The sequence below is a fragment of the Tyto alba genome, unplaced genomic scaffold (genome assembly GCF_018691265.1).
Source record: "Tyto alba isolate M040663 unplaced genomic scaffold, T.alba_DEE_v4.0 Super-Scaffold_45, whole genome shotgun sequence".
NCBI lineage: Eukaryota > Metazoa > Chordata > Aves > Strigiformes > Tytonidae > Tyto > Tyto alba.
Genome location: NW_024881321.1, coordinates 3,570,324 through 3,585,880, shown reverse-complemented (window position 1 = coordinate 3,585,880; position 15,557 = coordinate 3,570,324). Strand labels below are relative to the sequence as shown.

General features: G+C 40.9%; 1 protein-coding gene across 1 annotated transcript in view; it reads right to left on the bottom strand.

Annotated features, from left to right (window-relative positions):
- The window catches only part of HTR2A (5-hydroxytryptamine receptor 2A), a 29,156-nt gene extending 14,025 nt beyond the window's left edge, over window positions 1-15,131 (bottom strand). Inside the window, exons 1-2 of the mRNA XM_009966287.3 lie at window positions 14,432-15,131; window positions 9,227-9,427 (exon numbers count right to left, since the gene is read on the bottom strand). Coding sequence (XP_009964589.2) covers window positions 9,227-9,427; window positions 14,432-14,846 — 616 coding nt within the window. The 5' untranslated portion in view covers window positions 14,847-15,131. The remainder of the gene's footprint in view (window positions 1-9,226; window positions 9,428-14,431) is intronic.
- Window positions 15,132-15,557: the final 426 nt, after the last annotated feature.

The following is a 15,557-nucleotide window of genomic DNA, read 5'->3' as shown; positions in this document are numbered from 1 at the left end:
CCAGTGGATAATGCCCTTCGCCCTGGCTGAACTGCTCTTCTGTTAAATCAGTCAGTGCCCAGGCCACATTTAGAAGATGGCAGGGTTGAAGAAGGGATGAAAAAGCAGTAGATCATATCTGCCCATATTTACCACCTACAGGTGTCTATGTAGGCGCTATGGGGTAATCCCTAGGTTTACCTAGGCTAAATGTCACAAACCACCTTGAAAATGAAAAATAAATACATGAACTGCCCTTGCAACAAGAAATGGCTACTCTGAGTGCTGGAGGGACCTCCTCATGTCCTGCAGTGGTATGCAAGGCAGGGCTGGTTTTACCCTGGAACATTCAACTTAAAACTTTTGGGCACTTTTATGCTTGTAAGGAGGAAGCTATACTACTGCTTACTCAGTGCACCTGAGACCTAAAACCACAAAGTGTTTATCTCAGGATACTCACAGTTCAGCTCAGCCTGTGATCCTAACAATAGTGGTCAATCTGACATTTCAAAACTCAGGTCAAATACAAAATCATAACGAGGGTTATGTTCTGCGTAAAGGAAACAAGTCTTCCCCATGAGTGTGATTTACTTGCAACATAAATCCAGTAAATGCAGTACTGAATGCTGTGAAATACACAGCTCCAATTTTGATCAGCCAGCAAAGAGACCCTTTATTGCGATGCCTCAGCCTGCTTTCAGGACATCATAGGAGTCTGACAGACTATTTTCCATCAGTGACTCTGGAGGACATCATAGGAAAAATCAGCTGACAGGTATTTCTAAATTTGTTGTAGGTAATTAGGAATACATTGTCTCAGCTCTGACAAAACCCCTGACTTTTATTAGCTGAGCTTCTGCTTAGAAATGCTGCCAATGGCACGGGCCAGGAAATGCGTGGGGAAAGTTAATTGCAGCCTGAATGTGCAAGAGTTTGCAATGTTCCTGCTAATTGGGGTAAATGTAAGGATTTAATTTTAAAGCAGAATTCTGTGATACGTTTCTCTTTAACATTATAAAATCTGGCTTAAATTAAATTTAGTTGTTTAAGATACATAAAAGAGGCTGTGAAATTGCTCTGTATAATTTTAAAATTAATGAAAATTTCTTTGTTGTTGACATTTTCTTTTATGCAATACAGTGATACTTCAACAACACTATTTTTAATTTAGACGGTAATTAAATGCAATTAGAGTATACAGATGACAGAGTTTATAAATCCCAACATGATTCCTTGGGCACTTCTTTTCTGCTCATTTATATTGCATGTAGCTTCTGCTATGCATAAATCCCAGTTCCTGAGAGTAGAGATGCTCAAGTAATTTCTTGGTCAATAAAGGATCCCCTTTTGAGCATGCACTATTGTAGAGACCCACTGGAGAAAGATCAGAGCAGGCCTGTAAACATGTAATTTCTGCGTTTTGCAACACCTCACAGAGCACTTTCTGCAGAAAAGGGTATCCTGAGGTAGGATCTAGGCACATCCTTCCCCCTCTGGATGGGGAATCCATTCTGTATTGTATGTATTGCATGCTGTTCTGGGTGTACAACTGGCTGAAAAATACAGCCTTGAAGAGAAGGAGAAATAACTTATAATAGGCACTGTACTGTTACTGCCTTTTTTCTTAAAACATTCCTTTTACTCTGACATATCCTACAAAGAGAGACTGGCTGATTATAGGTCATACTGGCAGCCGCTAACAGTTAACTTATTCAAAGAAACATGATAATATGACCAGCCTGGTCCAACTGAACTTAATGCTTTTTATCCGATAGGTTCAAGTGGAAGAAGAACACGGTCCTTACGGTCCTCAAAGCAGACACAAGTTATAAAAAGAAAAAAAAAAGACAATGAACTAATTCTGTCATCAGTACCTTGACCAAGCAGGTTCTTTTCACATATCACTGTGATTAAAAATACAGCTCTATTGTTTGAAACTTGCCCTTCAACATAAAATCAAAGCAGAAAGAAGAGCCACACATTAATGCTGTGACCACTCCTCATTCCTTTCTCCGCCTGTAAAGCAGAATGTATCTTGCAAAAGAGGTGATCATAAAATGGATATGTACATTATTCATAAGCAAAAACCTTCTTCTCCTCCTGATATTCAGGTATTTACACAAAGAAAATGGTAAATGTATACATAATAATAATTCTTCATTTTACAATACATATGTGCTGGTATAATGTATTTTTCCCCCTCCAGATGTATGTCAGATTGCTTAATGCCTCTGGTTTGGAAATGTGGCCCTAGGGATTTCTATATTGTTTCTTTATATCTGTGTTTCCAGATTTGGAGAATTTAGAAAGCAGTTCAATCATTACCATTCCTTTGAGCATTTTTTCATAAAGAAAAGTATAAGGTTAGTAACACCTTGTCAAGTAATGAAAAAAACATGTACAAGTTCAAAATACAAGTTTTTTTAACCCTCACAGTAATGAGAGGGAGATATATGTGGTAATCTCTTGGTCTTTTGGGTGAGATGTGTCCACTCTTCTGGGAAGAACAAATCAAGCAAAGGATTCTGTTATATGGGAATAATTTACATCAATGAGGAAAGTAAATATATTTGTGTGTCTTTCTCAGAATCATTCTAGAGTAATCTCTCATAATCAGATTACATGTGCTAGCCATCCCAGAAACATGCATCACAGCATTGAATGTTAACTTTCCTCAGACAACCTACACATGAAGTGCTCATTTACACATTATTTGTCACTGCTGGTGGAGTCATTAGTATGGCAGTGAACTTTCTACCAACATAACTGTTGCTTGCTACTAAGCCCCATACATTGTGTCTCTATAAAATAATACAATGAATATCCACTTTCTGTGACATGGTGATGAAGCTCTAATAATTTATGAAATTTTGTGCCATGGCCCTTCATTATAGTTAATGCAGATTTCTCTATATGTTGTGTCACAATTTTTGACAACATCTTTGTGGCATTTTATTTTTGTGGTGGCATCTACATCCACAAATGGAAAAGGTCCCAGCGGATTGCTAAAACTCAAAGCCTACAATGTTTGCCTTTGAGATACTCCATCAGGAAAGAAGAACAGTATGTTCACTCTCTGGGAGACGATTTCATGAGTATGATAAATAATAATAAAAAAAAAATAAGTTCACTAAGGTAATGATTATAAATACTGCTAAGAATGCGAAGCCAAAAGAAGAAATGGGAGTGAAGTGAACGCATGGTAAAGAGAGTAGTGTAGCATATATTTCAAGTTTAGCTCAAGCACTTCCAAATTTAGGTGCTCAACTTTATATTGTTGGAGTATAGTGCTGTGTGTAATTATTTGCAATTTTATGTGTTTTGGCAGTATATTCCATGTTATAACAAGTGGTCTTTTCCTGTGCCAAACCATCCCTAAATTAGACTTAAACGAACTGGCAAATTATGTCATCTGGAAGAAATGAAGGTTGTGGTGGATCCGGAACAGGGGTTCTCAACCTACAGCCCCTTGGCTATTTGTGCCTTTTGAAAACAGTGAGCGAAAGCTGTCCTTGGCAGAAGGAGGAGTGAGCTGAAGGAGGCCAAAGCTGTTAACAAACCACAATCCAGAGACACTGGTAGTTACACTCTCCTAATCCCAGCTGCTGCCCTGGCCCTTCGTACTCTGTAGGACAGCAAGAATTCACACAGAGAAATTGTGGGCTGCAGGAAGGAGGTGTAAGCCTCTATGTCGGCATAAAGCTTCACATTGCCAAATTATCAGAGGGCTCAGTTGCACGGGGCTTGTTTTGTACACCTGGACATAACTTTCTGCACTCTGCACTTTGGGGCATGTTGCTTCGCATTCTACAGTATTTCTGTATTTTTGAAGCCTCAAAAGCAGTGGCAAAATTTTAAGAGTCTTATGTGATGGGAGATATTTCACCAGCTTCATCCAACTCCACTTTGGACTTTTTTTCTGCACGAAAAGTAGTGAATAAATCTAAGTTGTTAGTGACTGGGGAGAGAAGAGACTGCCTGAAGGCAGTGAACAGATGTGTAGGCTGAGTGAGAAATTATAAAAGAAGAGAAAACTCAGCTAAGAGGATTTGGGCTTCATCAAACTTCACATTACTTGGACCATTAACAGAGGAATAGAGAGAAATAAGGACTGAGGAGTGATATATATAAGGGCTTAACATTCATGACTAATTCTTTTATGTGGACCTTTCAAGGATTTTTAAATGAGAGAATGATGCCTTGTAGGCCTCTTACAGAGCAATATATTTCTTAGGCCCACTTAGGACTCAAAGGTGCATTACCTGTATTTTTCAGCATAGGCTGTTTACAATTCTATATATTCCAGTTAAACACTATTCAAAATTCAACTCTAATTTTTCTAGGAAGGGGAAATGCTTAGGCTTTTTACACCTGTTCTCAGTAATGACCTCTGTGCTTTAAAACAAATGGAATAATTTTCAGGGCTTAATGGGCTTTTGCCTTCAACAGCTACAAATAATCTAATTATCTAGCCACTCTGGGTACCGGGTGATTTAAGAATTAAAGACACGATTAGAATCTGTTACAGTAATTAGAATCCATTTTAAACCAATTGCCTGTGGCATTACATGGTCTAGTGAAAGAAAGGCTGATGGCTAAATCCTCTTCTTCCACTAAATGCAAACCCAAATGTAAGTATAATATTTTTTTTAACTAGGAAAGTCAAGATATCAGAAGTAAATAATTTTTTTTTTATTCTGTTTTTAAATACTTTATATATCACTGAAGCCAATGGAAGGAAGACCAATAATTGATTGGTCTTTGGATCAAATTCACTGAATACATTTGTGAATTTAGTGAATAACAGAAAAATTACTAATTTAGTGACTGAAAGTGTTATTAGTTAGGTAAATTAGAAGTCATAGTGAAAGAGACGTGGGCAAATTGAGAAGCACTAGGAAAACTTCTGCATACCCCACAAATCAGCTAGAAGCCATGCCCCACAAACCAGTTAGATATATTTTCAGGAGTCAGTCAGCAGGTGGATAAGGGTGATCCAGCTGATATAACATTCGTGGATTTCCAGAAAGCTCTGACAACACTGTTTTGTCAGATGCTGTTAAAGAAATTAAACTCTAATGGCAGAAGAAGAAATGTTCTCTTGTAGGAAAAGGATGGGTTGAAAGACAGAAAACAAGGGATAGGATTAAATGGTTTGTTTCCACTGCGTGGGCAGTAGAAGGTAGTGTCCAACAGCCCTCTGTGTCCATGAGTGCTGTTCAGCCCACCCGTGACCTGTCTGTGTGGACACTGGAACTGAGTAGAAGTGCTGGTGACAGGCAGCTGTTGGCTGTACAGAATTGCAGAAGGCCCTCATAAATCTCAGCTAATGGACAGCAAAGTAGCAGACAAAATTCTGTGCTAAGAAGCAAAGGGTTGTACATTAGTTGAGGGGGAACCCTATCTAAATAGGCAAAACTATTTGTTGTTACTCAGGAAAGAGAAGAGGGCCATGAAAATGGTCAGAGGGCTGGAACAACCCCCCTATGAAGAAGGACTGAAATAGTTGTGGTTTAGCCTATGGAAGAGAAGGCTCCAGGGAGACCTTATTGAAGCCTTTCAATGTATAAGCGGGGGCTTATAAGAAAGATGGAGAAAAACTTTTTTCCAGGGCCCGGAGTGACAGGACAAGGGGCAAGAGCTTTAAACTGGAAGAGGGTAGATTTAGACTGGACATAAGGAAGAAATTTTTTCACTCTGAGGGTGGTGAGACACTGGCACAAGTTGCCCAGAGAAGTTGTGGATGCCCCATCGTTGGAAGTGTTCAAGGTCAAGTCGGATGGGACTTTGAGCAGCCTGATTTACTGATAGACGTCCCTGCCCATGGCAGGGGGCTTGGACTAGATGATCTTTAACAGTCCCTTCCAACCCAAACCATTATGTGATTCCATGATTTTGGAGTCACTGAGCTCTGTGTGCAGGGATGGTCCTAAAGACTGAAAGAAAGGTAGGGCTTATTAAGGTGGGAATTGAGCATAAGGCAGAAACCATTACTACACCACGTGAATTCATGGCGTGTCCATGTCTTGAATATTGTGGTCTGTCCACTTATGTCTCCAAGAGGATGTAGAAGGACTAGAAAAGATTCAGAGAAGGGTACAAAGATGACCTGGGCATGCAATACTGCCACACAAACAGAGTCTACATAGATTGGGACTCAGCCTGCTAAAGCAATCATTCAAAGGGGCTATGTGAGAGGATGGACTAAGGATTTTGACAGTGAGAGAGCTATTCAGGGTCTCTGATCGGCAGGTTCCCCCCTCTTCCCTGGTTAAAATGAGCCTTTACACAGGGGAATATGACATCTTTCATTTCTTTCTCTTGCTTTTTACCCTCCGTCTGGTACATCATGAAAGTTCACAGGGTACCAGCTCAGCTGCAAACTGCAGGAGCAAGGGGAAGCCAAAGGATGTCTAACTGAGGCTGGAGGACAAAACCTCGGGAAACTCCTGCCTCTCCAAAGTTATCAGTGAGATGGCACCCACACCATACACTGCAGAGAGCCCACTGCCTGACACCGGCTCTGTCTGTGCTAGCTGTAGCTATGTAAAAATGCAAAGAATTAAATAATTTATAGCCCTGCCACTCTAAGTAGCACTGAGAGCCTGGAGAGTGGTAAATGATACACAGAGCACCTCTTTTTTTCAGAAACCATTTCCTATTAGTAAATGCTATAGAAAGCACCTCATTCTTCAGAAACCATTTCCTATCAATTCTGAGTTGGATCGTGGCAGATCAGGAGGATGGGGTCAACAACCGACTGACAGCAAGTTGCATGGGTGATCTTGGAACTATCAAGATTTCTTATAATACTGGCATTTTAATTTGTTCTACTAGTATAGCAATATGCCATGGTGCAAACTCAGTCCAGCCTGGCAGTGACTAGCTCAGGCAGCTTCTTTATAGCTTGCTGTGTGCTTGCTTCCCTGTCTGTCCTCTGGAGCATATCACATTTGCCAGAGCTCATTCATGACAGTTGCCAGGCTGGGAATGGACTCATTTTCCTTTGGCTCATTTGCCCAAGGCCCTTGCTATCATGGGACTAGCAAAAGAGCTCAGCACCACTTCATTCTTGCACATTTCAGTGCGCTTGCCTGAATTCATTGGTATCTATTTAACCTACTTGCTATTTTGATGACATGTGATGTGTGAATGAGATGGAGCTTACCCTATCAACCAAGTTATTTTCCTAACATCCACCATTCCCTTACATGTGTCCTTATCCAGCTGCAGCAAAGCAGAACTCTGTCCTCTTCACTCCTGCCACACTTCAGCGTTTTCCAATTAAATAAGGAGTTGTATTTTTCAGAGTTATATAAATAGGGACCTTGTTGCTATCACCTGCCATAGCAATAACAAATAACATCTGTGGCTTATCTGGTCATGGTTAAAAGAAAATTCTCTAGAAAGCAGAAAAGGTGTTTTTACAATGGGTAAGTTGTTATCAGTTATTACCACAAAGAATAGTCCTAACTTTTGAAATTAAATATCGAGATATCAAAGAACTAAACCCTCTTGCTACAGGACATAAACCACGTTTTAACTAATAGGGTTTAAATATTTTTTTTTTCTGGATTCATTTTAATAGTGAGCAAATTCAGATACTCTGGCAGTGAGCCACTGACTAGGAAAGGTGCTAAGCAATGTGGACCACTGGTTTGCCCCTGGAATGGTCATTCTGATAGTTTTGTGAATATATTTGTGTTTAAAAAGGACACTAATTTCACACACACTAAGTACAGGCATCACACACAAATGCAGACAAACACAGTGTGTAGAAATTTAAGGAATGCTTGACTTTTTTATGTTATATGGAGAATGCACCAGAAATGCTTGCACTTAGCAGTGTCCAAGATTGGGAAAACCGGACAGCGTAAGTAATATGTATTTTAATGTATTGATAAAAAAAAAAAAAAAGTGACTGTAAGGGAATAAAGTATGAGTCGTATAGTCTAAATGAAGACATCTGAGTTGCTTTAGGCTTCCTTTATAGTTGAGAGCTAGGTATTTTTAGGGTGGAGTTTACCTGGCCTGTGTGAGACATATACACCTGGTTATCTGAATGCACCCCAGAGCCATACATGATGCTGTTGAACCTCACCAGGCCTTGGAGAATGCAGAACTGTTCTTCTCTTGAGAGAGGGCTCCCACTATTTCTTGCTGTGCAGCAGAAGATATGGCTACTTTAAGTCATAAAAATCCTAGACTGCTTTTTCTCAGACTCTGGGCCAGCATCAAGAGGGAGGCCAGGAGACGATTCAGAGCTGCAGGCCAGCAGCAGTGTTAGACATCATCTGCTTTCCATCCCCTCGGAAGGATGGTAATGGATTACAGTTACCACTTGCAATAATTTGTATTAGTCAGGGAAGCAACTAATTACCTTTGATTGCTGGCAACACTCATTTCTTCCAGAGCAAGAGAATGACTTTTTTCCACTTCTGAATAAGTGAGCTGCTAATACTCAGGGGGTTCTACAAAATCAGATGAGCTGAAAGGGAACTGTGTTTTCAACATGTTTGAGAACCACCACCCCAGATGTGTGAGGAAATCCCTGATGGCCTCAAGACACCAAGCTCTTTCTACCTCTCTCACTGTGAAACTTCTCTGGACTAAGGGTGCTGCCACCACAGGAATGGAAAAGTAGCACTACTGTGCCTAGTTTCATGCCTCTGGGTTTTGCTGGTGCAAAGAGAGATTCATCTAGGGAGTCATTCAGGGCACCTATTTTAGGCTGCAACTCTGAACTGTCCTGTGGGGAAACTTCTCGCATTTATGGCGTACACAGAGTATCTAATGTCTCCTAAATAGGATGCATAAATACCCTACCCTACGCACCAAGAAAGGCAGAAAACATCTCTAAGCAAATTACCCTAATAAGAAGTTGGGAACAACTGACTTACATAAAATGAGGAAATGTTTCTTTCAGTTGAGGTAATTTTTTCTTTCCAGATGTTAGGGTAATGATGGATAATCAATTTCGGAAATACAGACATCTTTAAAACAAACTTGAAGCCAGTAGTCCTATCACTGATGTATATTCTTTCGGTGACAGTGCTGCTTAGTTCTCCTCCGTTTCCCATTGTCATTGTTGATTTCCATTGAATAATTACTACATTACAGCATTTTTTAGACTGATGCAAGCAAAATATTGCAGGCAGAAAATACAGTTTTAGACAGCAATATGTATGTCAAATCCTCTCAAAAGCTAGAAATCTGCAATTACATGCTGAAATATTGCCTCACTTACCAACTGATATGGTCCAAACAGCAATTATTTTTGCAAAAGCCTTAGTTCTTGAGTTAAACCGGCTGTGATGAATGGGGTTTCGAATGGCAATATAGCGATCCAGTGAGATGGCACAGAGGTGCATGATGGAGGCAGTGGAGAAAAGCACGTCCAAGTAGATCCAAATGGCACAGAGCTTTGTAGGTAGAGGCCATGTGTACCCTGTACAAGAGAAAGTTGACATCAGCTAAGAACATGACATACTCACATCTTTTGTTGTGACACATACGTCCTAGTGCATATATCCTTCATGATGCCTTCAATAAAAGCTGCCTGACACTGTTTCAAAAAACCTATTTTATTTACTTGTAACCTTCTAACTCTGTAGCTTTTGGGATTAACTCTGCTTCTTTCCCAGGCTACACAGCTGCTACATACAAGCTGCGTGTGTTTTTTTCTTTTTAATTCTATTTGCATAATGCTAGTGTTTGATGTTATAATTAACCATTTCTGGCAGCAAATCTATGGAAAGAGAAACAGGTTTGTCATTGTAAACCTGCAAGTTCTCAATTTTGTTGTAGGACTTTTTATTCACATAATTACTGTGTTATTAACACCTGCTGATATGCAAAGCCACCTAAATTCTGAAATTGAAACTTTAGATTTAGTGGCAACTGAAGAAAGAAATGTATTTTGTTGCATACCAGTGATACTTATCTCACTTGTCTTTAGGTACCTACCACATACTTAAATAAGGATATTCTCTATATCAATTAATACTGATAGGCTCTTCCAGAGAGAGCAATCCAAAGCAAATGTATTAGTGTTTACCAATATGGAACTTATATCTTCTTTGCTGCAAATTAAGCCTTCCCTTTTAACTTATTCTTTTCACTAGCCATGAAGAATAATTGATTGCTGTCCTTTCTGGAAACTATTGGAAGATGGCTATCATGTCTTGACTAGTTTGTTTTTTTTCTCTTCTAGACTAAGCAAAGCCAATTCCTTTATCTTTTGCTTACAGATGATGCTTTTTAAACTTCTGTGCTTCCTAATTCTCTGCCTTGGAAGCTATTTAATTTATTCACATCTTGCTTATCATTCAGTGACCAAAACACTACTCATACAAAGATCTCCTGACTGCTCAGTGAAGTACAGGATTGCTTCACAGGTCTTGCAGGAAATGTCTTTACTTACACAACCTGGAATAATGAGTGTCTTTTGTATAAAAACATCATACTAGTGACGCATGCTTAGCTTATGATCCATTTTGACAGCCAGATCTTGTTCAGCATTCTTGAAGTCTGGACAAATTTTCCCAGCAGTAGTTGGTTTGCTATCTTTTTCCTAAGTTGATATCTTTGCATTTATCCTCACTGAATGTTATTTGTTCATTTCAGACTTACTCTTCAGGGGTCCAGATGACTGTTGATGATTCTGATCCTGTCCCTCTGAGCACTTGTAACCTCTCCCAGCTTGGTGCTTTTGGAAAGCTGTGTAAGCTCACACTCTATACACCGTCCAAGTTGTTAGGAGCAGTGCTGAGCAGACTCAGGCTAAGTAGAGCCCTGCAGAACCCCCATTCAAAGGCCCTTCTAGTCCTGCAGGGAACCACTAATAACTCTTCTTGGAGCAAGTTTTGCAGTTATCCATGCCCTTATCTTGTGGTGATTTAATTTAGAGCATATTACCCAAGCTGCCCATCACAATGTGGCATGAGACAATGTCAAAGATGGTATTGTGAGAATACGTCAGTATTTTGGGGAGTGCCAGTCTGCTTTGGAGACATAGTACAAGATTTTCAACAACAGGAACAGAGGGAGAGGCAGAGGAGCTAGGTCTGTGCCTAATTAAATTTAGTCTCAGTAAGCACTGAGGAGACCTATTTCTTGGTGCTCTTGAACTGCTGTAATATGAGCTGACCCTGACAAGCCATACAACATTTATGGATATGTTTTATCTTGTTTTCTGGTCTTCCAATGAGGAATCTGGTCTCTGGGGTGTGCTACATGACGGCTGGCTTTCAGGGACATGTCTTCGCAGTAACATCTCTCTGTCAGGCCAGGATAGTTTACACAGGGAAAAGTGATAAAGTATTTTCACACTTGACAACGTGCACCTGTTCTCCTGCTTTAGTGGCCTTTGTGAACACGTTTGTCATATCCTTCTATATCTCTTGTCCTTGCTCTAAACCTGGATGGGCAGGGATAAAACAATATCCAACACATAAGGTACCTTGGAGATTACAGGGCCAAGGAAGGGAAAAGTACATGAGAGGAGCCAACTATAGATGCAGTAAGAGTCCCCAGGCAGGCCTTGGGACATTTTATGTGGTACACGGTGCAGGGCAGCTATGTCTTGTGCTGTGCTCTGGCCACTGTCCGATTCACACCTCCACATATCCAAGGGGAAATAAAACAAAACAACCATGGCTGCAATTTAAAGATTGGATAGGCAGGGAACATTTTACAAGGTCCAGGATTTCATGTGGTCCATGAGAGCTCATGTAGTCCAGGAGCTTATATCAGAGAGCCCTATCCAAGGGACAGGCAAGTGATGCTTGTGCATCTGTGGATTTTCAGGTTGAGAAGGAAGTCAAGTAAATGAGGTAAGATTTTCTTCCTGATGTAGTCAGTTAGTAGCATCCAGGAGATGAGAAATGCTTTCTCACAAGACCTTTCAGGTGAGGAGGCAAAGAAGTGACATGGGACAGGATGGCTGGGCTGCTGTTTGTTGATAACAAGAGGTCCAGGGAAACTGTTTTGAGTGAAAGGCTGATGAAATACTTCAAGGAAAGGGAGGGGGAGAGGGAGGGGGAGAGGGAGAGGGAGAGGGAGAGGGAGAGGGAGAGGGAGAGGGAGAGGGAGAGGGAGAGGGAGAGGGAGAGAAAGAAGGAGAGGGAGAGGGAGAGAAATAAGGAGAGGGAAAGGGAGAGGGAGAGGAAGAGGGAGAGGGAGAGGGAGAGGATGTATTGCAGATCCCACAGGCACAGGTTGTTGCTGAGGAGGCCAGATACACCATCCTGCCTTGTCAGAAGCACATCAGCCAAGACCATGTCTAAGGTCAGCACCCAGCTGGTCAGGAGCCCTTTGAAATGCCTGGTCCTTCCACTGCATCAGGGAGTTACACAGCACCTGCCAATAATCCTGACAGCTTCTCCATGCTGGCATGGGGCAAGTCTCTGAGGCAGAAGCAACAGGCATCTGGCACCCGATGAGTGTTTGGGTAGAAACCAACACTGCTGTTCAGCTCTGTGAATTTTCTGCTGTGTGGGCATGTCCACCTTGGCGAGTGTCTTTTTTTCTAGTGGAGAGTTGTGGTGTTGGGTGGATGGAGAAACCTGCCTGGCCCAAAGGGTACAGGCTGGGCAAACGTGTGGCTGGTGAGGCCAGGACACTTGAATGGGAATTGTCCACAGTGGCTGTAAAGCTCTTGAGAAGGAAATAATCTCACTTTTGAGCAAAACGGTCACAATCCCCGTTCAAGGGGCTGAGGGGTGTGTTGTGGAACAGCCTTGTTCCAGAGCCTCGGAGGTACCCCAGCAGAGTGAGGCGGATGCAGAGGCCCCCAGTTTGGGCTCAGGATTGTCAACATATCCGATGTGGCTGATGCTGGCTGCGTGCCGGCCTTTCCCAGGGCGGCTGAGGCCAAGCAAATGCTTCTGCGTAAGGGGAGCTTTCCCTCTGCACCATCACTGGTCATCCTGGAGGTTGATGGTGCAACATGTCAAGACAGCTCTTCTGGTACCTGCGCGCACCACCAGATGATTTTTCACCCAAAGTTACCCTGAAAAGGCCTCTCCTCCTTGACCTTGCAAGGGAAAAAGCAGGGAGAGAGGAGGCAAAGCCTGCACGTTCCCTCCCCTGTGGCTTTTGGTGCCCTGCTGCTCTTACAGTCTGGTGATTGCAAAGGAGGGTGATGCAGCCTTCCCCCCGTGACAAGGGTTTTGGCTCCTCTGCATGCAGGAAATCCCACGCCCCGACCTCCAAATTACTCCCAAGCCACAGATTTTGGGCACCTCTTTCCTCAGCAGCAGAGCCTGGCCAGCAGGAGTCCCTGTTGCATGTCTCAGGGAACCACGCAGGATTTAAAAGGGTTTTGCTAATCTCACACATCGGACAATTTCTGCTCCCACAGCTCTCTTTTACGATGTCTCCCCCACCAAAGGTAATTGCACCACTAGTACAGTAAATCACAATGTTACACCATCACTGATGCCAAATACATTCTGAAAATGTTACTAAAGTAGGAATACTGAAACTGGGAAATAAAGTTCCAGTTTTCTATATGAAATTTCTCTTAAGTCATAGGCTTATACTTTAGTCCCAAAATGGTGAGGCAATAGAAATTTTTGCAAACATCCTCACTTTCCTCCTGGCATTGTCTGGCTTCTCCTTGAACAGTAGTAATTCAGTTGTGGCACTGGAAAACTCATTTTTCGAAGTTTAGAGCTTATAACAGCCTGACAATATTGGTGCTGAACACATAGGCTGCTGCTTTTTTCTATGTGAGCTGTGCTGCAAGTGATTTTGGTGAAAAAGAGAAGAAAGATCTGCTATTAATCACCTACAAGGGTATGAACCGTGAGTCATTATTCACTTAAATCTTAAATAACTTCTCTTAAGAAATCATAGCTTTGCATTTGTAAATGTTACTAAAAATTAGGCAGAATTAATTCTCATCCATTTTTTAACTCCCACAATATTTATTCCAGCATTTGCTGATAAGTAGATGTCTAAGCAGGGTATTGTTATTAAGAAAATTATTTACAAATATATTACCTCATTAAAAAAAAATTAAAGGGGTTGGCTGCTTTGAATCTAAAGGTAGTCATTAGTGCTTTTGTGCATATTTGCAGAGCAAAATAACTGGCAGGACCCTACATTCTCATTAGGAATATTGAAAATTATAAGCCGGGGGGAAAAACTGAAAGAATAGAGAGAACAAAGCATCTTCATATACACTTTGAGACAATTCATCCAGCAAGTGAGTAATAAACTAATGTTCTGGACTGTGTTTAAAATGCCTGTATCTAGAAATATAAAGTAGGAAGAGATTCAAGTACTTCACCTATTCTTACATCCATAAACCAATTATATATGTTTCAATTTGTATGGAATGATTACAGTTTTTTTGTGGTAAGAGAATGAAATAACAACAACAACATATGCATGCAATGTTTAGAGCTTTTCAATACATGCAGTAGGTTACACAGCTAATACTCACCGTACAGTATGGTTAACATTGACACAGGCATGACAAGGAAACCCAGCAGCATATCAGCTATTGCAAGTGACATTAGAAAATAGTTAGTGGCATTCTGTAGTTTTTTCTCCAGTGACACAGCCATGATGACAAGAATATTTCCAGCAATGGTTAAAACAATCACTATCACTGTCAGCAAAGCTGGCCAGTTTTTCTGTGAAAGCTGAAACAGGGAAGAGTAGCACGGTGGACTCATGTTACTTTCACACGAAAGATTGGTTAGGTTTTCAGAGTCCACAGTCAAGTTAAAGAGATGTGATGTATTAATCTCTCCAGTTCCATAAACATTTCTGTAGAGTCTTCTCTCATGATTTATTTGTATTAAGGAGTTTGCAGTTGGGATCACAGAGCTCTCCTCATCACAAAGAATATCCATTGCTAAGTCCAAAATTGGTGAGATAAATAGTGAAAAATAGGAAATTTTCACCCTTTGTCACCATCAGGCTTTATATTCCTCAGCTGTCCGTGCCAGAAGTTGAGGGAGCACAATCTTTTGTCGACTGTGTTTGTGCCACTAGCGTGATGTAGAAAAACATACCAGAATTACTCCGAAAGCTGAAACGTTTTGTTTTCAGTTCCATAGGAAGTCCAGTGTTGTCATACATTGAAAATCCAGCTGAAAAGCAAAACCAAGCTGTAGGATAGGGAATGTGGACTTGAAGCTTCAGAGAGAAAAAATGTTGGAGAAATAAAAGAGGAAAACTTTTGCAACCACTAGGACTCCCCTCTGGAGCTACATCTTATTGCTATTGGTAACTGTAATCACACAATTTTAAACACAGCAGTATTAAAATAACTTGCTATACAAAACAGCAGAGCTCTCGCTTCCCTATTAAGAAAGTTGATTAAAGATTCCATCCAGCATCTTTCTCTTGAAATAATTAGATATGCTCTTATTTATAGTTCATCTTCCATAATATGGCTGATAGTCTCTGACTTCTGTTGTATTTCAGTATCATTTTCAGCCTCATATCAGAGATTACACATTCTGCTCCATGCTGATTTTTATAGATAATTGAACCTTTTGGCCTAGCCTGGCTTCAGAATGGAAATGAAACAACTAGATACTATGATAAAAAAAATACAA